The 26,504-nt window shown below is 39.6% G+C and overlaps 1 protein-coding gene across 1 annotated transcript in view; it reads right to left on the bottom strand.

Annotated features, from left to right (window-relative positions):
• The window catches only part of LOC126470055 (copper chaperone for superoxide dismutase), a 97,841-nt gene that overhangs the window by 68,497 nt on the left and 2,840 nt on the right, over nt 1–26,504 (bottom strand). Inside the window, exon 2 of the mRNA XM_050097560.1 lies at nt 10,795–10,993. Within this exon, the coding sequence (XP_049953517.1) occupies nt 10,795–10,993 (199 nt within the window). The remainder of the gene's footprint in view (nt 1–10,794; nt 10,994–26,504) is intronic.

Raw genomic sequence — 26,504 nt, 5'->3', positions numbered from 1 at the left:
TTAAAATTACCCCAATTTTCTATCTTCTTTCACTTAGAAGATAAAGTCTGGCAACTGGTTGTTGGAGCATTTCTTAACAATGAACTGCCTCAATGATGGATCACCTGTAAGGGATGATAGGTCTAACATTGCACCACTGACTTCCAAGGTCACTTAATCTCACAGTATGTATGTCTTTTCTTTTTGGAGGGATGTTACAGGTTGTGGAAGACTGTCTATGTGGCCCTGTTTCCCACAACTTTGTGAGAACTGTGGAACCACATGGCAATAAAAGTGAATGGTTTAACTCCAGACATGCTCACAAAAGTGTAATATGAGTTCAGCTATTGTCTGGATGTTGTCTGTCAGGCATGCAGTGGAGGGCACATTGAACTTTTATGATACATAAATGGAAACTTTGATCGTAGACAAAATTGTAAAAAGGATCCAATGGTTGTATGTGCACGCATTTAAAAGATATATTATTCTAAAACCAGATTGTTGTTTTGATAACAAAAGCTTTGTAGTCCTACAGGTAAGTTAAAAATCACTCCAAGTTTTTCTCTTCATACTTGTAGCAGATATAATCACGAGAAACTGGAAAATCTTTTTTAAGCACTCTGTATGATGTTATAAGACATTAATGAGTGAAAATGGGAAAAGTAAGTGACCTTTTTGACATTTTTCATCTCCAAAGTCTGCTACTACCCATAATGCAAAATTCATATGGATCAGACATTTAAGAAGCTGTTTAACGTGTGGTAACTAGTTTAGGCTTTTAGCAGCATAAACATGTAGATTTTCCTTCATTCAGTGAGGTCAGGCCTTCTGCAGCATAGATCTGCAGGGATTGTGTTTTACAAAAGTTCACTGACAGTTAATACATACAGAACAATTTATAATGTTCAAGAACATTTTATTTAAATTTAAAGTGTGGAAGTTTTTCATTAGGTTTCATTAAGCTATTTGCATTGTTGGCCAAAAATCAGCATATCATTTACATACATAACAAGAGTAACAAGAGACGTGATATTGATCCCCATGGTAAACCTGTAGTGATTTTTCTCCACTCTGAACATGGTTTCCTTGCGTGCACTGCACGAATTTCTTAATGAGACTTTCTGCAATCTTTTGTTAAGTAGGCTGAAAAACAGTTACCAGCAAGGCCTGCGATGCCATTATATTTAAGCTTCTATGGGAGTATACTGTGAACTACAAAATCAAATTTTTTTGCCAAGTCACTGAAATACCAGCTGACAATCTTTCACCTTTAAATGTTGTTTGATTTGATTATGTAATTGAAAAATTGGTAATGCTCTTGTATGCGTAATCTTTTCCAGTATCTTCAACAAGGAAGTAAGTAGTGAGACAGGGCAGCAATTATTTTTAATAACTGTTCTATGTTTCTTCTAACAGGCTGTGATGATACAATATTTTAACCTTTCTGGAATCATACAATGTGATAGTAATGTGTTGCACATGTGACTGAATACATTGTATATACAGAATGTTAAAAGTGCAGCAGGTCACATATGTCCAGTGTGGGCTGTAATTATCGCATGGCAGTGAAACTTGGTAGAGATTCTAATGCGGAACTTATTTACACTTGAAACAAAATTAGTTCCAATTTTGGCCATCAAGGGCAAATCTGGCATTGTGAATTCAAGAAAGACATACAGTTTCCATATGTAATGGATTAGGAACGGGACATGGGCGGGAAAGGTCAAACAAGTGAGAAAGGCATGATGATGATGTTATTAACCGTTGCTTACACAATTTGTTCAATATGTGCACCAGAGACATTAAGGAGATGCTGTATAGTGCCAGATGTGCATCTGGTGCCTGAAGTTGGAACCTTTTTTTTGCGTCCTAAACCAGTTCTGCATTACCGCATTAGAATGTCTACCAAGTTTCGCTGCCATACAAAAATTACAGCATCTGTGAGTAGATGCACTTTAATTACAACCACCAGATATTTGACGAACAGGATTTCAGTAATTTACCTGCAACATTATTGAGCATAACTTTAACCATGACAATAGGAAACAAACAAAGAGACACATTCAACAAAAATTTTCTTTTGATAACAATTAGTACTATTACCATACAGGTTTTTGCTGTAGGTGGTCTTCCCATGATCTGACTCAAAGTGTTTAAAAATATGAAACAAGATTTTTCTTGCCATTTTTTCAAACCTTCCCAACTTCAAAATCCCATTATATATGAACTATTCAGATTAATATTGCACCAAAATTTTCAGTAGCATGCTACTATTGTACTCTGCATACACTTATGTCAATGACAAAAAACAATTGTCACCAACACATAAAATTGAAGTTAAGGTGATATCTTCAGTTGTAATAATAAATTTCGCAAGGCATGACCAGTTCCACCCTTTAGGTGATATGCATAAGTGTCATAGTTTTGATGCTTTATTACACAGTGTTTATTGTCCACATGTATGATGATTACAATCAAATACTACTGTAATATATCCTTTATCTATTTACTTCGCACATAAATGCATGTGACAGAAAGAAACAATTCTAAACTTTCTGTGGTCATATAGCACAAGCAGAGTTTCATGAAGCAGAGTTTCATGAATAAACAGCTCTGCATTAAATGAGCTCCTTAGTTTAACACAAGAGGCACTAACGGGTGCAAGCTTACAATGAGTTGTAAGGTTAACACTAGACTGATACGTCCATGAAGCAAGGCAAAGAGTTTTACATGTCCTCAACAGCAGTACCACACAGTGTAACATGTTAAATCCTCAATAGCAATGAAGGATGGAAAGAATTATACCATTTCAGCAGAACTGTGTAAGAAGGTAGTGCATTACCCAAGTATATTTCAGACCAAGTTGCTATAAACTGAGTCACAAAAGCAATGAAGAGGAACAGAGAAGCTGAAATTTAAAAATGTTCATTGGAAGAAAGGCCCACATCATCTCTATCATCATCAGTATGATGACAAACAATGATATTTTTAGAAAGCATGAAGACAAAGGAAGTCAACATAATTACTGTCAGGGACACAAACTGAAGAAAATTGGACTTGACTATCAATACAAGTTACTTTACTACATTCATAGCAACAGAATAAATAACTTTGATGTTATAAATAATCTGTCTGTAAAATCTTCCTGGATGAGGTTTCTTTCTGTTTCATTCTTGTATGGAGCGCGAGAATAACGATTGCTCGAACACCTCTGTGTCCACTGTAATTAGTCTAATCTTGTCTTTGTAGTCTGTACAAAGCAACATATAGGAGGCTGTAGTACATTCCTAGGGTCCTCACTTCATACTGGTTCTTGAAATTATGTTGCAAGTTAGTTGGCATCTATCTTCATGTGACTGCCAATTCTGATATTTCAATACATCCACAATGCTATCCCCTTGGTCAAACAAACATATAAACATTTCTTCTGCCCTTCTTTGTATATATTCAATACCCCTGTTAGTGGTATGTGTCCCACATACTTGAACACTATTCTAGGTTGGGTGGTCACAAGAGTATTTTTAAACAACCTCCTTTACACATTGCCTTCACGAACATCATTCTCCTTACAGCTGAAGCACTGTGGAGTGAGGGGTATGGCTGGGTATCTTTATAATTTCTAGTCAATGACCTAAATTGCTGTATCAAATGACATTGTATGCCTATTGCTCACAGAAAATTCCTATAAAGTGTCCATGTCAGAAAGCATGGCCTCCAGTAGTAGTATCAGATTATGATGTGTAAAAATATACCTCCATATTCTGAGGACACTGAAAAATGTTCTATGCAAGTCTGACAAAACACCACCACCACCACCACCACCACTTCATTCAAGTTATACAGAACATTTCCAGTTTGCACCTGGAAAATGGATCTACTTTTTATTGGATTTAGACATCATCTGTCCTAGATTTTCCATTGACTTCTCAACACAAGACTTCAGAGGTGACAATAAAGAAATGCTTTGGCATTAATTGGGCTACAATTTCTGCTGTAGTTGTAAAAACGGATTTAGTTGAACGGTAGTTATAGAATAAAAATTTCTCTTTCATATTTATTTTCCTTGTTAACCCCCAATTACTGATAATTTTGTGAAACAATTTATGGAATTTAGAAATTCCTGTCATTACTTTCTTTTTCTTCTCAGCAGTTTGTCTAACTCTGGATCTCACTACCTGAGACACTGCTAGGATTTCTACAAATGGTTTGTCTGTAACTCTGCATAAGCATCAGTTTCTGCCCCTTACTGTATGCCTTCTGGTATCTTTGGTAAATATTAAAAATCTGTGACTACTATCAGTCACAAGTGTGCAGTTCTAAAGCATTGACTGCACACCGACTAGTGCAGCGCTGTGAAATGGCATCAAGAAGGTGCTGACCCATGTGGCAATGGAAAGAGAAGGCAGTGCCACACCTCCAGGAAGACAGAGTTGAGTGCCCCCTGTTAACACTGACTTAGCCAGCCTCCCATCATTAGTCTGGCCCAGTTTGGTCACAGATTTCAAGAGCATTATTACTGAATAATAGGAAGACTATACTTACCCTGCGTTTCGTGAGCAGTAATAGTGCGTACAAGTAATCGCATGTAGGAGGCACAGGAAGCCCCTCAAGCCATCTCATAACAAGAAATTAAGTTATGTTTCTTTCCTTTTTAGAAATAAAGTGTTCTATTAATCTGCAAATGTTACGTACAGACCATTTTGGATTCCTGCCATCGGCCTTTGCAAATTCTTTCCTTCCTTCTTTGTGTCTGTGCTGACTCCCACAGTAGCCGACAGAACATCTGGCACTGTGGATTACAGAATCAACGCTGCCTTCGCTCTTCGCCGCTCTATCACAGTGCATCACTAATATTTCTCCCTCTTTCTTTCAGAGGAATGTTGTCACTAATTGTGTTCTTTCTAGCAGACTTACAGCAACACTTCGACTATTTGTGTATCTGCATTGCTTATAATTAATTTGTTGCAGTGCTCCACTCATTAAAATGTCCTCTAACCCACCTCCTACACCATCTGCACCTATGCCTCCGGTTACTGCTGGCTTTGATCTAATGCAGTTTATTCAGTTTCAGAACCACCAAATGTCGCAGTTGAAGATGGCAGTCCAGCAGCTCATTAATGCACAAGCTACTGCTGCATCAACTACGCCACAACAGTCAGTCACATCAATGGCTCTGCCTCCGTGCATTCCACTGTTCTGAGCCTTCAGTGAATAACAAGAGGAGAGGAATGAGGGGTACACAGCAAGTGCAAGATACAGTGAAACTTTCAATTTCTTGTCGATGGCCGGCACAGGAGTTGACCTCCTCACTCAGAAGTTATTCCCGGCTGGAGTTGTTGGTTTTTGAAGTTTTAGTTTCCACCCTCACTAAGTATTACGAGTATCAGATACAGGTTGCTGCTGCTTGTCACAAGTTCTTTCAATTGTGGAAAGAGCCAGAACAAACATACCGTCAGTGGGTCACTGAACTTCAGGGTTTGACATGACAGTGTCATTTTCACTGTAGCTGTGGACAGTACTACAGTGACGCAATTACATACAATGTGCCAGACAGTAGGATTCATGACCAAATTCTATAACATTCTGATTCTACTTTGAAACAAGTGTTACAAATTACTGAACATCAGGACTCGTGTGATATTTCCACAGAAAACATTGAGGTAGCTCCCATTTGCAGTGTAACACAAAGTGACAAACAGGTATGGCCTTGTGCCCAACTATCATGCATAAACAGGCCACCGTGCCATGGGCAGTGTAAACAAGTGTCAATGTGTGTGTCTGCTGTGAAATCATGTCCCCACTGCTTTGCCACACATAAAAGACAAAACTGCCCTTCGCTGAAAACAACTTGCAGAAAGCCAGGTCATGTACAGAGAGAGAGAGAGAGAGAGAGAGAGAGAGAGAGAGAGAGAGAGAGTGTGTGTGTGTGTGTGTGTGTGTGTGTGTTTGCAACAGAAAAATACTTCTACCCATGTTCACTTTTGTAAGTACGGAGCACTTTCTCACTCAGTGAATCTAGTTTTTTCTAAACTGCTACTGGTCCTAGTAATTACCAGATTCAGGATGTGCCCTCACCCTTCCCAACTGCTGTGCTATGACAGTCAAACAAACTGTTTGTGAACTTAAATCATTGTCAGATGCTGTGTGCGACTTCAGTTACACAATGCCACTTCCATTACATTGCTTAATCATGCCACTTATGAACAGCTGGGATCGCCACAATTGACAAAATGCTGCATATAATGGCCAGCACATTCCAGTGCTTGGTACAATACATGTAGTTTGCCTGCCACATTCCAGTCTCTCACCAGAATGATGACATTTACAATTTTGTGTTTACAAGACTGTGAAAATATTTTTGGGTTAGATTCATTTGATTTGTTTGGTCTTTGTATTCAGGACAATGCACTTTCTGTTTCTGCTTTCAACCCAAAAGACAATGTTACACAATTGATTGAGGAGTTCCCTGATTTATTTTCTGAAGGACTTGGCAGAGCAAATAATTTTGTGGTGCACATTACAATGAAGGAGAATGCGTAACCTAAGTCATTTCAGGCACATCCTGTCCCTCATGCACTTAGAGAAAAAGCTACAAGTGAACTTAAACAATGGCAAGACGATAGTGTTATCACTCCTATCCAAACCAGTCAATGGGCTTCTCCCTTAGCAATCTTACCAAATCCTTCTCAAACACTTCGTCTTTGTGTTGACTTCAAACCCACTGTGAATCCACAAACAATAAATAATTAATACTTGTCCATTGCCTTGCCCTGAGGAATTAATGGACAAACTTGGTGTAGGCCGCTATTTTTCAAAAATTGACTTACACAACACACATTTCCAAATTCTGCTAGATGAGGAGTCTTAACATGTTTGTGGTCAACACACATGTAGGGTTGCTCAAATTTTTGTGATTACCCTTTGGCAGCACTGCCACGCCTACCATATTACAAAGCTACTTAGAACAGCCTACTGTAAAAAATCCATTCTATTCAAATTACTTTGTCTATATTGTGGTGTCAGGACATACACCTGAGGAACAATCGATAATGTTCGTACTCTTTTTTTTCAAGTGCTTTCAGCTACATATTTGAAGTGTCACCTGGACAAATGTGCCTTTTTTCAGATTGAAATTCAGTACTTAGGTAACATTATTAATAGCCAAGACGTTCACCACCTTCAGTCACATTTGCTGACCATCCAGTACCTCCCTGCCCTGCAGAATGTGATGGAATTACAGGCAGTTCTCGGAAATATGACATATTATATTTGGTTTATACACAACACATCCCACACTGTGGCTCCATTCCAGAAACTTAAAAATGCCTTGTTGAGTGATATATGCCTTGTTCATTTCAATCCCACTAAGCCTGTGGTTTTAGCCATGGACACTTCTTTGTACGAGATTGGAGTTGTGATCTCTTACAGATTTGGTTCACAGGACAGGCCGATAGCTTTCGCTTTCAAGTTATTGACCACGACTAAATGTAACTATTCCCAAACCAAGATGGAAGCACTTGCTTTTATCTATAGTGTGTCAAAGTTTCACCAATATCTGTTTGGTCGGAGGTTTTACCTAGTGACAGACCATAAACCACTTCAGTCTTTGTTTCATTTGTCACAACCTGTTACACCACACACGGCTCATAAACTGCAACGTTGACATATTGTAACAGCCCATGTTGAAGCATGCACATGCTGAAGCCTTTTCTTGCCTACTGTTGGTCCCAATTGTGAATTTGACATTACTGTCAATCTTGTTGTCAGGACACTGAACTTTTACAGACTTTTCCACTGCACTACAGAAAAATTGCACAGGCCACAGAAGAAGACCCTGACTTGAACCTTTTGTTGCACTACATCCGTATTGCTTGGCCTCATTCAGTGCAGAACATTCAGAATTCTTTTGTGTGCCAATATTTTGCTCACTGGCATGGCCTCTCCATCCAGCACAGAGTGATTTCATTGCAAAATGACTCTGGACATTGCATGTGTTTATTCCTTAGGTGTTGCAAAAAGATGTGATTGCTCCACCGAGGACATTAGGGAATTGTATGCACAAAACAGATAGCACAGTGGCACTGTACTTGGCCGGGCATGGATGCCCACATTGAACAGATAATGTCACAGTGTCAAGCTTGTGCTGAAACTCTATCACCCCTGCCGCGAACGTTTTCAGCTTGGCCAAAGTCTCAATTGCCGTGGCAAAGAGTGCATATTGACTTTGCTGGTCCCTTTAAGAACATTCAATGGCTTATCACTGTGGACTCTTTTAGCAAACATCCATTTGCACTGCTCATGAACTTAACTACGTCGCACAGTACACCTCAGGCTTTGTCATCTGTTTTTTGTTTGGAAGGTTTGCTTGAAGTATGGATACAGACAACAGACCACAGTTTATGGCTCAGGACTTTGAACAGTTTTGTAGCCAACGGTATCACTCACCAATGCTCCATTTCATCCTCAGTCAAACAGAGAAGCTGAATGATTTGTGCGTACATTCAAGCTACAAATGAACAAGCTACATGCATCCACACACGGGAGCAAACGCTGTTCTTCCTTGTAATGTATCACTCCCAGCACCATGACAGTCCATCGCTGGCAGAGCTTCAATATGGCCGGTGTCACCACATACTGCTCCAGCTGCAACACCCACTGCAGCATACGGCGCCTCCCATGCTCCGAAGTATTGCTCTGCCCCTAATGATTCTATTCTTTTCAGAGGTTTTGGTCACTGGGAGAGAGGAAAGGTTCTTCGAAATTTTGGCACTTGCATATATTTAATTGAAGGTCCTGCTGGGATGCTGCACCGCCATCAGAACCAGATTCGTGCTTGTAGATTGTGAGATTCTTCCGTAGATTTTCTGTCCCCATACTTGCATCCTACTAGGATCTTGTAGCCGGCGTGACTGCGCCCAGGTGCCTTTTCGGCACTACCTGCAGAATCGAAGGAGGTGGACCCATTGCCTTTGCTGTCACAGTAGATCACCTTCCCAGCACCTGTCGTGGACCGCACTGTCATCGTCATCGTCGTCATTGTCATCGTCACTGCCTTTGTCATCACTGCCCCCTCTGTTTTTTGTCAGACTGGCTCAAGAGGAGGGTGGGTACCTTTTCAGGGGTTATCCAACTGACGTTCCCCTCGGAGGGCAGGACGGATGTTGGGGCTTGGCCAAGGGCTCAGCATTGGTCCCACTTGTGGCTCCTGGCTCCTCATGCCACCCAGCTTCCTGCCTCCCCACTCCCCGTTGTCATAAGCTGGCAAGATGGCTCCCTACGCAACAACAGTGTGACACTTTGGAGAGGAGGATTGTGCAGTCCGAAGCATCAACTGCACACCAACCAGTGCAGCACCACAAAATGGCATCAAGAAGGCGCTGACCCGTGTGCCAGTGGAAGGAGAGGGCAGCGCCACACCTCCAGCAAGACAGAGTTCAACACCCCCTGTCAATGGTGACTTCAACAAGCTGCCCATCTCTGCTCAGGCTCAGTTCAGTTGCAGACTTCTAGGGCATCAATACTGAGTAATAGGAGGACAATACTTAGCATGTGTACTGTGAGTAGTTATAGTGTGGAAAAGTAACTGCACGTCTGACACCGGCCATCGCAACTTTTCTCCTTCCTCGTTTGTGTCAGTGCTGACTCCCACAGTAACCAACACAACAGCAAGTATTTCATATGAACACACTTTCTTTTTCTTTTAGCAAATACAGAGTGACAATTATTGAACTATATTGAAAAATTGTAAATTAGTTACAAACTACAGTGTGCACACACTTCATTCAACATGTAAATGTCACTACAGATACTCAGATTGAGGTTATGACATGTTCGGTATGCCTGCCATCATTGGCAATAATATGGTGCAGACGAAAAGAGAAGTTTTGCATGACCCGCTGAAGTGTCGGAAGATCGCTGCTGAGCTCCTGAATAGCTGTTTGCAGCTCAGCAATGGTTTTAGGATTATTGATGAATACTTTGTCTTTAATATAGTCCCCACAAAAAGGAGTCACGTGTACTCGGATCAGGAGACTATGGCGGCCAATCAAGGCCCATGCCAGTGGCCTCTGGGTACCCCAGAGCCAGAATGCGGTCCCCAGAGTTCACACTCCTGCTTTGACAGGGTTGAGCTCCGTTTTGCATGAACCACATCTTGTCGAAATGAGGGTCACTTTGGATAATGAGGATGAAATCATCTTCCAAAATCTTTAAGTACCGTTCGATATTCACTGTGCCATCAAGGAATATCACAGCGATTATTCTATGACTGGACATTGCACACTAAAGTGACACCCATTGAGGGTGATGAGACTTCTCAATCGCAAAATGTGGAGTCTCAGTCCCCCAAATGTGCCAATTTTGCTTGCTGACAAACCATCCAAATGAGAGTGGGCTTCGCACTAAACCAAACCATATAGCACATAATTCCCATCATGCCCTAAGGTCAACCATGCAGTTTGGATGTCCTAACGCAAACTGTTTAGAAGTTATGACAATTTTATTTCATACAGCTCAATAATTGTCACCCTGTACACACACTATCCTTACACGTAATCACAATCATATTCACTTATTAATGGTGAAGAGCTCACAAATGCGATTCCTTGGCAAGTATACTCGTTCTCTATCAATAATCTAAAGAACTGCAACCAAAACACTTGCTTCTAAATCATTTCAAATAAATTTTCCATTCCTTTCACTAATTGATGCCATTATCACATTACTATTTGAGCAGTGGGTTTCCCCATCACTGCAGATCCTGATTAGTGGCAAGAATGTAACCCTACAACATTTAACAATTACAGTCATACGTACCACCATAACCCTTCAGGACAGCTCTACAGCCAGTTGATTCAAGTTTTTCTAAAATCTCCGAGGTTGGCAAGGTTGTTTCCAAAACAACAGACTCATCCTTTAATGACACATCAAACTTAGAAATACCGTCAACATTGGTCAAGCATTTCCTTATTTTCTCCACACATGAATCACATTTCATTTGCACTGCAAATTCTACCTGCAAAATATACAGTAAAACACCCGCAAGTCAAAAGACTTTGAAAACTATTTCTGTAATTGGTTATAAGTTAATTTGTGCATAAAATAAAAAATCCATACATAAGTAACTTCTATTCATATAATTGCTTCCTACTTAATTAATTAATTATCTATAAACAGCAACAAAAATGGCTTCATATTTTTCTCACTGTGTACTTGCATCTTTCATTGCCCCTTAAGGGAACTGCAGGGTAAACCATGAGATATTTAGAAAAATTCATATAAAGGCAGTACAAGAACTTACTCAACAGTTTCTTAAGAAAACAACTTCTTTCATGCAATATCTTTGGTTTCGTTTTTACTGTGCATTTACATTAAATTAAATTAGTCTCCTATCAGCTAATTCTAAATTTAATGTTACAAATGTACCTATTAAATTTCTTAAACAATAGTCAACAAAAAATTTTTGAAAGTAATCCATCTTTATCTACTTGGTTGGCATTTTTTGGTTGGTTGGTTTGTGGGATTGAAAGGACCTGTCTGCTACGTGGCATTTTTTGTTAAGTGAAAATTTTGCATGAAAAACAAAATGTTTTGGCAATGCATTTTACGTCATGTAGGACACTAATCTTAAATGTGACTGAGCCACCTCCCAGCCACACCATGGACTGCGTGCCTGAGACATGACCTAGTGAGGTGGCGCAGTGCTTACCACACTGGACTCACAGTTGGGAGGATAACAGTTCAAACCCACATCTGTCATCCTGATTTAGGTTTTCCATGATTTCCCTAAATTGCTTCAGGCAAATGCTGGGATGGTTCCTTTTAAAGGGCACAACCAACTTTCTTCCCCATCTTTCCTTAATCTGATGGGACCAATGACCTCGCTGTCTGGTCCCCTTGCCCAAACCAAACCAAACCAAACCAACCAACCAACCAACCACAGACGTGCCATCTCCATACATATTTCTATGATAGTCAGCTGGCAGGCGAAACCTGCACCCACAAATGAAAAGAACTGATGTAATCGATCCAGGTTCCCTTCCACATGTTCCTTTGCCCATTTTCTTTAGCATCACATTGGGAAATTTTACTGTTGTTTATAATGGATGCCTGGAGAGCAAACTGATTGTGCAAGATGCTCGCATACTGCCTGGATTAACACGGCCATCCCAACTGCCTCTAAAATGGCAGAGCACAGTTGTGATGCACCCTCCTCGGCATATCTGCAAGCCATTATTTCCAGATAACTGTCATCAGGTTGTGTTGCTGAAGTCAGGTGACCATTAAAATTAAGTTCATCAACCATTTGTGTCTCACAATGACAGCAGTTCAATGTTCCAATGATGTCACTTTGGTGAATGCCAATTTGCCGGGCAAGCTCCCATGCTGAGAACACTTCTTGTCAAAGTGGCAAAGTGCACTATCTAAGCTTGAAATGATCCTTTAAGGCATGTTGACTGACTAAACAGTGTACACAACCCACACTGTCACATTCACAATTAGAAACCAATGTCCTCTGCTAAACTACATTGAGAATTAGGTTTATTTTTACTCCATTAGACAGGTGGTTGTAAATACGAAGGTGTGCTGAAAAGTAATGCCCCCAAATTATTTATGTGAAAACTCCACACTTTTTGAATAAAACGGATGTTATTAACGTTCTACATCACTATTATTTTTCATGTCTACATATTTGCAACCCTCTGCCGCTACAGGGCTCCAAATTGTAGCATATGACATGGCAATGTGTAACTATGCTGGTGCGTGAGAAACAGTGTGCTGTAATCAAGTTTCAAATTTGAAGAGCCGTCCACACACGGAGCACCCTCTCCTTCAGCGTGACAATGCCAGACCACACACACGAGTCCTGCAATACCTGCAACAAACCAGTGTCTTGAGTTCACCACTATCAATCATCTTCCCTACAGCCCTGACTTGACACCATCTGATTTTCATCTGTTTCCAAAACTTAAAGAACACCTTGGAAGACTTCGCTTTGAGAGTGATGAAGCAGTGCAAGCAGAGGTGTGGTTGTGGCTCCACTTCCAAAATTAAACATTCTACAGTGACAGTATCAACAAACTGGTCTCCTGTTGGCAGCAATGCGGTCGTCGTGATTATGTTGAGAAATAAATACATAGACAAGAAGAATAAAGGTGCAGAATGTTAATAATGTGTTTTATTTGAAACTCTTTAAAAAATTTGGAAGTATTACTTTTCAGCATGCCCTTATTGTATATCTTGATATCAGAGAGAGAGAGAGAGAGAGAGAGAGAGAGGGGGGGGGGGGGGGAGTAAATAAAGCATTTTCTTGCCAGGATTTGCACTCTGTCTTTCATCATTGATGCTCAACTTTGCTAAGAGTGCTAATGAACCCCCCCCCCCCCCCACACACACACACACACACACACACACACACACACACACACACACACACACACACACACACACACAGAGAGAGAGAGAGAGAGAGAGAGAGAGAGAGAGAGAGAGAGAGAGAGAGAGATAGATTTCTGCAGAATCTACAACTATCATCAGAGCATGTGAATCTATCACCACAGTTCAATCAGTTTGTGAAATTTTGGAAAAAATGACATTCTGTCTAAGAAAAATTGTGATTCACATATTATACGTTTCTACTGATTTGTTGATGTCAGATAAAATCACATAATATGATACAATCTTAACAGGTTTTTGTCCATCTTCAGATTCAACAACAGGATAAGAAGAAAGAAATCTACATTAAGTTATATAAAAGTTTTGTAAGTTTTATTTTTAAGCAATATAAAGCAAAAGCCAAAATACACGTGATTCATACCTATACATCGTAAGTGCCATTTACTTTACATTACTTACAAACAGAACTGGACAAAAGTTTTACAAATTTTATGGTTGACTTTTCATTTCCAGTTGTAGAATCTGAAGATGGCCTACATATGGTTGAACCATTTATTATGGTAATCATATAATGTGAATGTGTCTAGAAACAATAAGGGTATAGTCTGTGATATATTTGTTTACTATTATGGAAGCTGCCTGTTCAAACTGGAATACCAAAGGCTTTCTTGACAGGAAAATAGAATTATAAGATTTCCACAACTGGAGTGCAATAGATAACAGCTTTATTTCAGAGCTACATCAACTAATGACTGACTGATTCAAAGGGCACAATTTTTTCCATCTACAGAACACATGATTCAGTGTGTCGTGCCAGCTGCTGTGATGGTGATGGTTATTATGGTTATTATTGTTATTATTATTATTATTGTTGTTGTTGTGGGTTGAAAGGTACTAAACTACTTTGTTAGCACTCACTCGATTCACAGAAAAATCACATAAAAAGATATTACACAAGAAAACAAGCATTGGCAGCTTCAAGGTCTGTGGCCATGTATCTTGGTTGAAAATGTATGTGACAGTGAATTTAGTCAGAAAGTAAAAACTGTAGCTGGTCACTGAGGGATACACCAAAAAGCGTCACCATAATCAGTAAAACTAAAAATGGGGCGAGAAACTAAAATGGAGTGAGAAAATGCAGACTGTACAGACTAGAGAGCTAATTAGCTTACACAGTTCAATAAATAAAACATGTACACAGGAGTTTAAAAATGCATGACACTGCAGAAGGAGGAAGCTGCCTGAAGCCAGTCAGGGGCACAGGCTCCAGTGAGAGATACCCCCACCCCCCTCACAACCGCCTTACACTGGGCATGGGGGTTCATTAAACTTTATTATACAATCCTCATTTCCTCAGGAAATACATGAATTAGGTAAATGCTAACCTATCATCTGATGTATTGAGGTAGACAAGTTGATTGCTCATCTCGGATTAGCCATTGGGGCACACACTGCGACAATATGGGTGACCATGAGATGATTACCACAGCTGCATTGAGGGGAGTCCTCCTCACATGAAAGGAACTCATGGGTAAGTCTGGTATAGCCAATATGCTACCAGCACAGTATGATGGCATCTTTAAAACAGTCCTGAAGAGAAGTATGCCATGCCCTGGTGCTCCCTGTGACTGTTCTCTGCTCGTTGAGGGTTGAAGTAGCCTGCCATCACATGTCCCAGGATTTCAAAATTTGAGTCACAGTTGTTATCATAATTGAATTATAGGAATGGTTGCACACAACAGGGGTGCTGACAGGAAACTGTGAAAACAGACAAGAGAGGGCAGTCGGCAGTCCTTGCCTAAATTTCCCAAAGGTATCCACAGCTGGTCTACCTATTTATGCACGATTGATACACAGTTTGAACAGTTTGTTGTGAAACATGATCAAGTAACATGGAAGGGTAGGCATATGACAGATTGTGACTGCGTAGTTCACCAGGAGGCTGTCTACAGCACCCTTCCGGAAGGCTCCAGTTGCCTATTGCACACCACTGTAGTTGACTAGGTCTAACAAGCTCAGTACTGGTGGTGCTGCTGACTCTTAGGCAACACATCTATAGTCCAGCTGGGATAAAAATTAAAGCTTTACAAAATCACAGAAGAATTGTGCAGACTATATTCCAGAACTTGGTGCTGTGAAATCTGATGTTATTACGCTTCTTCAAGTAATTTGTCTTGAGCTGGCATACAGGGGGTTTGGTTGTTTGGGGAAGGAGACCAGACAGTGAAGTCATCGGTCTCATCGGATTAGGGAAGGATGGGGAAGGAAGTTGGCCGTGCCCTTTCAGAGCATTTGCCTGGAGTGATTGATGGAAATGGAAATCATGGAAAACCTAAATCAGGATGGCCAGACGCTGGATTGAATTGTTGCCCTCCTGAATGCCAAAGTAAAGTTCCAGGTGGGAATGCACAGTCCGGTGCCAACAAAAGTGCATGATGTGAGTTTTCACATGGGATTGATATCCATGATTAAGGGCCCAATTACATACTTTCTATAAGGTGACCTGTAGTTGGTACTCTGTGGTGCACAATGATGGAGAACTGTTAAAAGGCAAAGGTTGTCCACACGCAGTAATGGTGAGGTATCCCACTGGAGTCACAATATCATTGATAGCAATGGCAAAGAGATTATGCTCAGAAATGATCCCTGAGGGATGCCAGTTTCCTGTACATATTGGTTGATGAGAGTTAAACCTATCTGGACTCCAAATTGCCAGAGGGATAGGAAGTTCTGTGTAAAAATCAGTGAACAGCAACGGAAGCCCTACTCATGCAGTGTAGACAGGGTGTGATACCATCGTACACCTTCTGTAGGTCAAACAACACAGCAATTAAGTGTTGTTGATTCGTTAAAGCATTGTGCCCTGCAGATTCCTGATGAACCAGTTGGTCTGTGGTGGGCCGGAATACCCAAAAGCAAGTCTGAAATTGTGATATATGTCTTCTGGTTTCCAAGCACCAACACACTCATCGGTTGACCATTCTTTCTAATAATTTACACAGTATATTTTTTAGAGAGATTGGTCAATAATTACTCAAAATTGGAGGTCTTTACCGGTTTCAGGGTGGGAATAATAATACTCTCCCATCACTGGGAGGGACGTCCCCTTCCCACTAAATACAATTTCAAAACCTGAGGATGTGTTTTACGCTGTTGTTGCTAAGGTGTTTATGCACTTGTTTAATAATGCTGCTAAAGTGCTCCAAACTCCCATTCACTAAATGGAACACTGCACTATTCAAAGCCTTCTGCATGGACAGATAAGAAGTTTTGCTGCCCCAGGCTTTTCCGGGTCAGCAATAATCGTGGGATCAGTACATACGTCGTCATTGAGGGAGATGCCAGCAACAACTGTGGATGGTGGGAGTTTAGTCCATACTTGAGACAGTGGGGTGTGCGCTCCCATAGATGATACATACTGTTTCCAACACTTCTTACCTCTCTTCTTTATTGAAAACCAAGCCTTTGCTTGAATCTCTTGAATGCTATTAAATGTTCCACGCAGGGAGAGTGCTTGTATCGTCGAAGTGACCTGCGATGCTCTCTGATAGCTCCAGCCACCATGGCAGTGGTGTCTAATGGGAAGAGCCCAAAGAATAGGTTATCATTTCTTACACAGCTTGTACTATTGTGTCAATAGCACCTTGTACCTCTCATTTGATATCCTCACCTTGACTGGTTTCAGAAGTTGCTTGGGAAGTGAAAGCTTGTCAGTTGGCTTTCCAAAGTGGTGCATGCTCCATTGGTCAATGAGTCAAGAAAGAGAGTAATATGAAAGTGGTTGCTGTCACAGAGGTCATTCTGGATGGCCGCGTCTTTTTCCATGGGCCGTACTGAAGTGCATTGCAGCTCCAGTGTTAAGCACACAGACTTCCAATTTTTGAGATCCGAAATTAATTTCTCTATTGCTTGGTCCCTGCTAGACAGGGTTTGGCTGCCCCACAGAGGATAGTAGGTACTGAAGTCCCCCAAGTAGGAGGAAGGGTATAGGCAGCTGGTGCATGCACTATCTCCGCCATCTCATGATATGGTATAGACCTGTCTGGGGATGGATAGATGTTACATACCGTTACCCTAACTGATAGACAGATAAACAGCTACAGCTTCTAACACAGTAGTTAATGGCACCTGTTAACTGAAAGTGTCAGATCGAATGAGTGTGCAGACTCCTCCAGATGCCCTCTCAGCATTAATGGAATATGTAGTGTAATCTGGAATTTTTTGTAGTAGGGTGTTGGGTTTATAAGAACTCTCTCTCTCCTGAAGTGCCAACTGCAGAGTAAGTTAATTTACAGAATTCTGCCAGGTGGCTATGGTAGCTGTTACAGTTCCATTGAAAAAACATCAGATTGTGGTCTGAAAAAGCAGCGCAGGAGAAATGGGAATATGAACTACTTTGCTGCAGAGTTATACCCCATTGGAATGTGCAATTCTTCATCAGTATTCACAGGCTCAACCTCAAGGGTGATGGGGCCAGATTGACTGAAGCATTAGAATTAGATTTAACCTTCCTGTCCCTGTGAGGATTTTCCTGTCTTGACTTCTGGGACAGAGAAGGACCGTTCTTTTCTATGACCCACAGTCTGTGGCTGTGTCAGTCAGTGGGTAGTGGGAGACTGCTCGTCTGCTTCGTCCTTAGAGGGGAACACGTTGGCAGTTACCCTCTTCCCTGTTGATGCCAGAAGAGGATGCGGCAACTCCAGCTGCACCAATGGGGTGGGGTGGTTACCACTGGTGCTGTGGGTGTGGGGATCTAGAGAGCTAGTGCCCCTTCCCTTGACAGAAAAACTGGCACTAATTTGTGACTAGAGAGTCAGGAGTTTAAGTTTGAGACCTTATCAGGCTAAGTGTTAGTTTTGATACAATGTTTGCAAGGTTTGACATCATATCGATTGGGTGGAGTCATTCAAACTTTTTATTAGCACCTTGATAAAACAGCCAGTCAAGTGTTTTATATTCCTGCATTTTCTTCTCCCTCTTGAAATCTGAACATGTCGGCAAATGAGGGGGCGGTGTTCTGGGCAGTTTACATATATAGGTGGTTGTTCGCAAGGGCTGCCCTTGTGTATTGTCCTGCCAGTAGCCTCATTAGTACAGTGGGATGATATGTTTCCTTGCTTTTGGCACTGAAGCCCTCTATAAACTCTCACTTTAACTTTCCCAGGTAAAACATTTCCATCAAAGACCAGGGTGAACACTTCACTGTCCCCCTTATCCTTAGGTACTCTCCGGATGTGATGAACAAAATGGACTCTAGGCAGTTCTTCATCTGTTTGTAGCATTAGGTCCCGATGGAAGACGACACCTTGAATCCTGTTGAATTTGTTATGAGGAGAGATGGTAACTGGTAAATCTCTGAGCTTGTCACAGGTCTTAAGTGCCTGTGCCTACATCTACATCTACTCATTACTCCACAAACCACCTGCCTGTGTATGGCAGAAGGTACTTCTGGTACCACTAACTGATCCCCCCACCCTCCGGTGTTCTATTCACAAAAGGTATGTGGAAAGAATGATTGCCAATAAGCCTGTATCTTATCTCTAATTTGTCAAATTTTCTTGTAATGATCACTTCACGAGACATATGTGGGAGGAGGTAATATGTTGTCTGATTCTTTCCAGAAAATACTCTTGAAATTTCAATTGTGAGCTGCTCAGTGATGCACACTGCCTCTTCTTATACTGTCTCCCATTAAAGTTTTTGATCATCTCTGTAATACTCTTGTGTCAAGCAGAAGATCCCATGATGAAATGTGCCACTCTTCGTTGGATCTTTTCTCTCTCTTCTATCAGTCCTATCTGGTAAAGGTCCCACATTGATGAACAATACTCATGAACCAATCGAACAAGTGCCTTGTGAGCCACTTCTTTAGTGAATGAATTACATTTCCTTAAGATTCTTCCTCTGAATCTTACTCTGGCATCTGCTTTTCCTATTTCTTCTATGTGCTCATTCCACTTAAGGTTGCTACAGATAGATACTCCTAGATATTTTAATGTGGTTACTGTCTCCAGCAATTTGTCATCAATAATTTAGTTTTATTATTTTATTCATGGCTGCAATTTATCAGTAACTTTTCAGGATAAATTTTCAGTATCAGTTGCAAATAAATTTTATTATGTTTTATCAGTTTCGACAACTGATGACTGAAAATTTATCCTGGAAAAAAAAAGGAAAAAAGTGTTATCGTGTGGTAGTGGATTTTGTTTCCTGTGTACATTCAGTATGTTACATTTATTTATGTTCAGGGTCAATGGCCATCCCTGCACTCATCAGCCCTGTCTAAGTCTTTCTGCAAAGCATTACTGTCTTTTGGCATTGCTACCTTCTTATAGACAAATGCATCATCTGTAAACAACCTTAAAGAGCTTCCAATGTATTTTACTAGACCATTTATATTGACGTGATTGGTTAGCACTCAAAGTTTTGATCAACAAAGATAGATTTCTCATCATCTGTATTGCAGCAACTTCTCCGAAATGGTACTTAATAAATTCAATGAAAAACAGTGGCTTTGTTGTTGCGAAATATTCTGTCAGTTCTAAAGCACACCAAGAATTGGACAAACTGTCCACCACTAATGTCGCCTGTCTGACTCTCATCCCATGGTGTGGCAAAAGACGGAAATGACATGGGGTTGTAAGCCTCTGCATTCAAATCTTGTTTTCTATCTGGCCTTGTTGGCACAGCCACCGGTATGGGTGAGTTTGATCCATTTCATTGTGAATCATCTGCCTTGATGCCACTCAGTCCAATTTGAGGTTCTTCCCACAAGCATCACTCTACCATGTCAAAGGCTACCTGGATAGTAGCTGTCCTTTTGAGAAGAGGATGTGGCACTGGGCAATCAATATCCCAAAATTAGTAACAGCAAAGGCTACTCAAACATAGGAAAATAGAAAGGACAATGTTATGGTCACAATGCTCATTGAAGAACATGAGAACTCTCAATTATATACAAGACAATAAGTGCAGCAACAGGGGGACTAATGCCAACCACTGTAACTGGTATTCCAATAGCACAAATTACACAGTATTGTGAGACTGGGGTTGTCATCTCCTCCTCTGCAATTTGAGCTGTTAACTCAATATACCACTTATTGCTGAAGACAGCATTGCACTCTCCCACCAAATACTGCTTGCTGAAGCAAACACAGAGTTTATAATTGCAGAGGATTGGTAGTGCTGGCCTAGTCACTGCTCATGAGCTTTGGGTTTGTGAAATCTGAAGTCAGATATTATTTAACCAAGTTCTCCAAGTATAGCTCTCACAGCTTCTCAACACAGTGAGCACAATCCCCTCCCCAAATTTACAGAAATTGTTAAGTGGAAAAAAAAAAACTCCCAGCTGTTCTGTTAGGATACTGCAGTACTACAGTTTTTGTCTTTTAATTCACAGCAATGACAAGCTAGAACACAGTGGGAAGAAAATTGGGAGGTGAGAGAGGGAGGAGGCGAGCAGACTGCTCCCAACAACCAACTTTGACTATGAAATTTTGTACTCCCTTTTAAAAATGACGAATCCACAATGTTGTTATTGAATACAGAAAACAAGTGTGAGCATACTGATTGAATCACTTCTGAACTTTTTTAAAATTATAATAGCACTATTCTAAACCAACAAAGTCTTTGGTGACCTGTAACATTTTGATAAATTCTCACAGATTAAATAATTCTTTGAATGTTTGACAGTATATGGAGCAGTAATGCTCAGTGTTTGTGCTTATTCATTGATTTAAATTTTGCTTTCACAAAAAGAACATAGTGTTATCCTTATCTACAAGAGGCCATGGCCCATTCTTGTTTTCATTCCTTGTCCTTAATACTTCTAAAGTGTAGTTTTGAGTTAGCTGCAGCACCAATTTTTGAGAATGAACTCTCATGTAGTAGCTTCATTGAATCTGGTGGATCAGATACAATTGCTCTGTTCACTTTGTGATTCAGTTGCACATAGTGGAAAATGGATAGGAACTGTGCTTGTTGTGCACAGAGACATGGAAACTGGATGCTGTCTGGAAAAAGAAGGAAGTTATATTAGTTGCCTGTCAACAGACTTCAGGCACTGTCTTGAGCTGCAGCAGCAACAGGGACACATGCAATGAATGCTGCCTTACATCTGATGGCTCTGGCATTGCGAGGGATCCCCGATGTTACTTCCAATGTGCCAACTGGATGGACACAGATAAAAGGCAAATAGAGGAGGGATCGTGAATCTCCAGGCATAAGGTGAATGCGAGTAGCATTGTATGGCTGGCCCCTTAAGCCTATGCAACAGGTATCAGGTGCTGACCATAGCTGACAGTATATCTGCAGCAGCATGGGAAACCTCACCTATTAAGACTGAGGCATTGACAAGAGCATCTGGTAGGGTATGCTTGCCATTATAAGCTCTTAGACCAGGGATACAGGCAGCACACCATTGTTCTGTCATCTGATTTCTAATGCTAGTGTGTGCATACCAGTTACATACCCTAGTTACCTGCATTTGGCTATGTTGGGCTTGTGGTGGTGGGACAGTTTCCTGCTTCCTATGAAACACAGCTGGTACATTCTCCTCCTAATTGCTATGGAGTCAGAAGAACTGATAGTAGTAGGGCATAAAAAAATTTTGTACAAAAGGAGTCACCCAGACGGCAAAAAAAAAATCACTAAGACTCAACATGGCAGAGGATAGATAAGAAATTAGTACTCAAATGGTACGTAAAACTAAAATATTTTACTTGTAACAACTGTTTTCCTTTATTACTTACTATTGGTCAAGATCAATAACTTCAAGTCTTAAGTGTCAGAAAAATAAATTAACACTCATCCTAGAAAATTAACTTAGCTCTTAATACTTTTAGCTTGTCATGAAATGCCCCTACAAGACTATTAAGTATATTTTGAAACCATTTCCTACTGTGAAGGAATGAATAATGTTGCTATCATCACAAAGAGAATTTTTTCTCCATGACATATCCTGTACTGTCTGGATAGTCAATGACACACCATATATTAAAAATAGGATTGGTTCTAGTATACTACCACAATGAATGCTTATTTTAATATGTTTTGAGTGTGATAACTGTTTCACTAAAAATTTAGCATTATCTGAAGTGTGGGAGTGCTCGCTCGCTCTCGCTCTCTCTCTATCTCCTTAACACATAATTATCAGGAATGACTGGAACCACATATTCTCTTATATCTGTTGTATCTAGTTAGTAGTGTTTTATGGTTAACAGTGTCTAAAACCTTTGACAGGTCTAAAAATATAATTTAAGTCAAGCATCTCTGCTTAGAGCTTCAAGTATTACTTTTGTAAACTATTATGGCCAATACTGTACTTCTGCTGCCTCAGAAAGCAAACTGTGCTTCATTTTAAGAAGGCTGTATTTATTCAAGTAACTCATTAGTTTCTCTTTCATTGCTGAATCTATTACTTTTCAAAATGCTGAGAGTTGGAAATTGGCCTACAGTTTTCAAAATTTTCTACATTATCTTTCTTTAGTAAAGACACAACTTATGTGCACCTTAGACCCTCTGGAAAAGTATCTGAACTGAAAGACTCATTTACTATGCCAGCCCCACAAATCCTACATAGAATCTGATAGTGATTCCAATGGGGCCTGAGGCTTTGTTCAATTTTAGTGATTTCAGCTGTTGTTCATTGCTACTGACCCTAGTATTTATATTGCTTATCACTGCAGTGTTGTGGGAATCAAAATGGCACAGTACTCTGAGTCTTCTTTCTAAAGATACCATCAGTTTCAGTTCATGTGTAAGTTATACAAGTCTTCAAACTAACTTTGGTGCAACTGAAAGCCTTTACATATGGCAACAATTTTCGATTTTGTGTGAGATCCTTCTATAATATTCTGCTATGGTAGCCATTGGAAACTTTATGCATTTTAAAACCCAAAATTGGTCATTTAACATCTGTCTGTCTATACTCCTATACTTTGTTTTACATCTATTATGCAGTACTTGCTGTTCCTTTAGAAGTTTCTTTGCAGTAAATGTAATCTACCTGACAAGGTACAATGATAAAATCATATTAGTTGTTTCACAAGACACACATCAAGATTTTTCATCTTACGCCATTTTTATACAAAAGACTAAATGGATTTTTAAAAAATAATGAAAACTTTGTAATTAGTTTATATAAATTACTACCACACTATTTACATTTATATTTGTTATATAGGAGCAAATTATTAATACAATAAAACAAAGAGTTAATTTTTTTTCAAGCTTTATTGTATAAAACAAACAAAACATTTAAAAAATGAACATAGAAATGTATTTTTGTTCAAACTGTTCTAAATAATTCATGCTATGGAACAGTAGCACACACCTACTAAAAGGTTGTCCAGCTGTCATTTCCAAGACATGAGCTTCAAGTTAAATATATTCCTGCCTTTTAGTTTGCCTAAAATATTTAGGCCTTTATATGGTGGTGTATGGACATAAGGTTTTAATCTTTGCATTGGAAGCCTGAAATTTACTTTATGACTAGGGCAATAATTATGCTTGAAATTGTAATTTTGGAGTGTATGGTGATTATTGCACACGAAGATCAAAATGTCAAATTTTGACTTTATACCATGAAGAGATCCATCATGAGCAGTTCTTAGTCAATTATTCCTCTAAACTTCAGCCAGAATTCCTCTACATGCTCTTGCCCAGAGTTAAATGTTTGTCAAGTCTCTACTTGACCTATGTCACTACTGCCTCTTTATCTAGTATACTACACGTATACCTCTTTCTAGTTATCTTTATTTTAGTTTCTCTTTTGTACATTGGCGATAATTGTTGCTACCACTGTCTCATAAGGCAGGAATGATTTCAATCTGTTCTTGAAACATTTATTATCCACATCTACCACCACCTATAATTTACTTTTACTACTACATAATTTGCTATTTTCTGTGCAAGAGTAAGGTTTAGGTGTAGAGATAGGAAACTAGAACAATGACACCAATATGGATAACAATTCAAAACTCCTTTTGCAAAATATACATATCATTCAGTAACTTGCTAATGGTTTATTCTATGCAACAGCATTGGACACACATTTACATGAATTTTAAAAGTTCCTACACTGTTACATGAATTTACCAATGAAATGAATGATTCTCTTAACATAAGCACCTAAAAGCACATTTATACACAGATTTTTTTTAGCATGTTTCATGGACCTAAAACGCATGGCACACCTCTTAAAATAATTGCTTAATAACAATGATTATAGTCAACTGATTCTATCTGAATTTTTTAAAAATATTTGTACAAATTCATACAAACGTCCTACTTCAATTTTTACATTTAAAATATTTTGCAACACTGTACGGACAAATTGTAACCAAGTAACATTTTAATTTACTTTTGAAAATACCTGTATCTTCTATCATCTCTATATAATTTAACAAACTGTTGTATAGAAAACATCCTGTAATTACAGGCTATTTTCAGTTAATTTGAGCCAATTTCCTTCAATGTTATAATCATTTTTACTTTTTGTGTTATAACCATGGATCACTTGTTCAACAATACAGCATGGTTAATTTTTGCATAAGCAATTGTTTCACATGCATAGTCAGCAAATAAAACTGGCCCAATATATATTTACAAGAAGACTGACACGGGACTGATCTTCGTTAATGAACATCACAAAAGATTGCTGGAAATGGCCTCCATTGACATCGATGCAGCATTGTACTCAATTTACTATACTGTGAGACGTATAAAAGTTCTGCCTGAGTAATAGAGTTTTCAATGTTCTGCTATAGCACTTTTAGCGTGTAAGAATTATTTGAGTACAATACAGTCCATACCCTTCAATTTGCCCCAGAGATGAACATCATATGCAGAGAGCTCAGGCAATCTGTGTGTCCAGCTGGTTGCATTGCCTCTGCCAATTGTCCTCTCCTCACCAAACACCTTGTGCACTTTTAACAAGGTCATCAAGGCAGTGTGTGCTATTGCTTCATCTTGCTGAAAATATCCGTACTATCTGTCGTTTGTCTTCTGCAAGTTGATTTACATGTGGTTTACATTTCTGGACATACCGGTCAGCATTAAATTTGGTAAGAGAACTGCACTAAGCCTGAGATTATGCAACAGCTCTTCAAAGTACTGATGGGGATTTTCTGATGCATGTTCCGAGTTTACATACCCTGACACGATAAACCAGGCCTCATTTCAAGAAATGAAACACTGAGGAACCAAAAGTCCCGATTCCCTTCATTCAGATATTACTGGCAGAACTCAAATATGAAAGTTCAGCTAGACACTTTTAATTCGTGCAAGACAGTACATTTGTAAGGGTACAGATGAAGGTCCCATGGTTTTTACTCACTACAGAGCCCGTTTTGTGCCATTTTACTGGTAAGTTTTGTCAAAACACTTCCACTCTCAAATTTTATTGCAAAGATTTTCATACACACTTTAACAAATTGTCCTTCGCATAACACTTGACAATGAACACCCATTTTATTGTGACCAGCATTGTGCGGTGTTTTCCACTGGTCACTAAACACATCTGCTCCTCTCACTCACCCACTCTAACATGACACAGGGAAGTACTCAAGACAGAGCATGTGGAAGATGCGCATGAGCAGAAATATGTCAGCAACTGACTGATACATCAAAATCATGGTTTCCAGTTTTTCTGTGATCGGCAGTTCTTTTTGTTAACAAGGGTCTATTCAACATCAGCCTTATAAATATAAATATTATACTAGACACTTTTATGCTGCCCACTGCGCATGTATTATTATTATAAGTATAATACTCTTAATAGTTTTAGTTGCCCGAATTTATATTTTCAAGAATATCTAGAAGATAATTTTGCTATACTTCTTTCTTTTGTGGTTGCAGTAATCCTTGTATGTGCACATATCCAGCATTTCCCCAGACCAGGATACCATATGATAGTTGTGAATGGACTAGATCATAGTACACTGTTAGTAGTGTGTGTATTTATTGTCATCATTGTTATCAGAAAAATGCCTGAAATCATTTCACAACAGATGCTACTTATGCGATTCTCCCATGTCCAGTACTCATTCACCATCGCAACCAGGAATCTATAACTTCCAGTCCTTTTTAGATCCAAGCCTGTAAACCTGATAGTAACATTGTTCAAGTTG

This window comes from Schistocerca serialis, chromosome 3 (assembly GCF_023864345.2).
Source record: "Schistocerca serialis cubense isolate TAMUIC-IGC-003099 chromosome 3, iqSchSeri2.2, whole genome shotgun sequence".
Lineage (NCBI taxonomy): Eukaryota > Metazoa > Arthropoda > Insecta > Orthoptera > Acrididae > Schistocerca > Schistocerca serialis.
The sequence above is the reverse complement of the archived record's forward strand: the minus strand, read 5'-3'. Positions and strand labels throughout refer to the sequence as shown.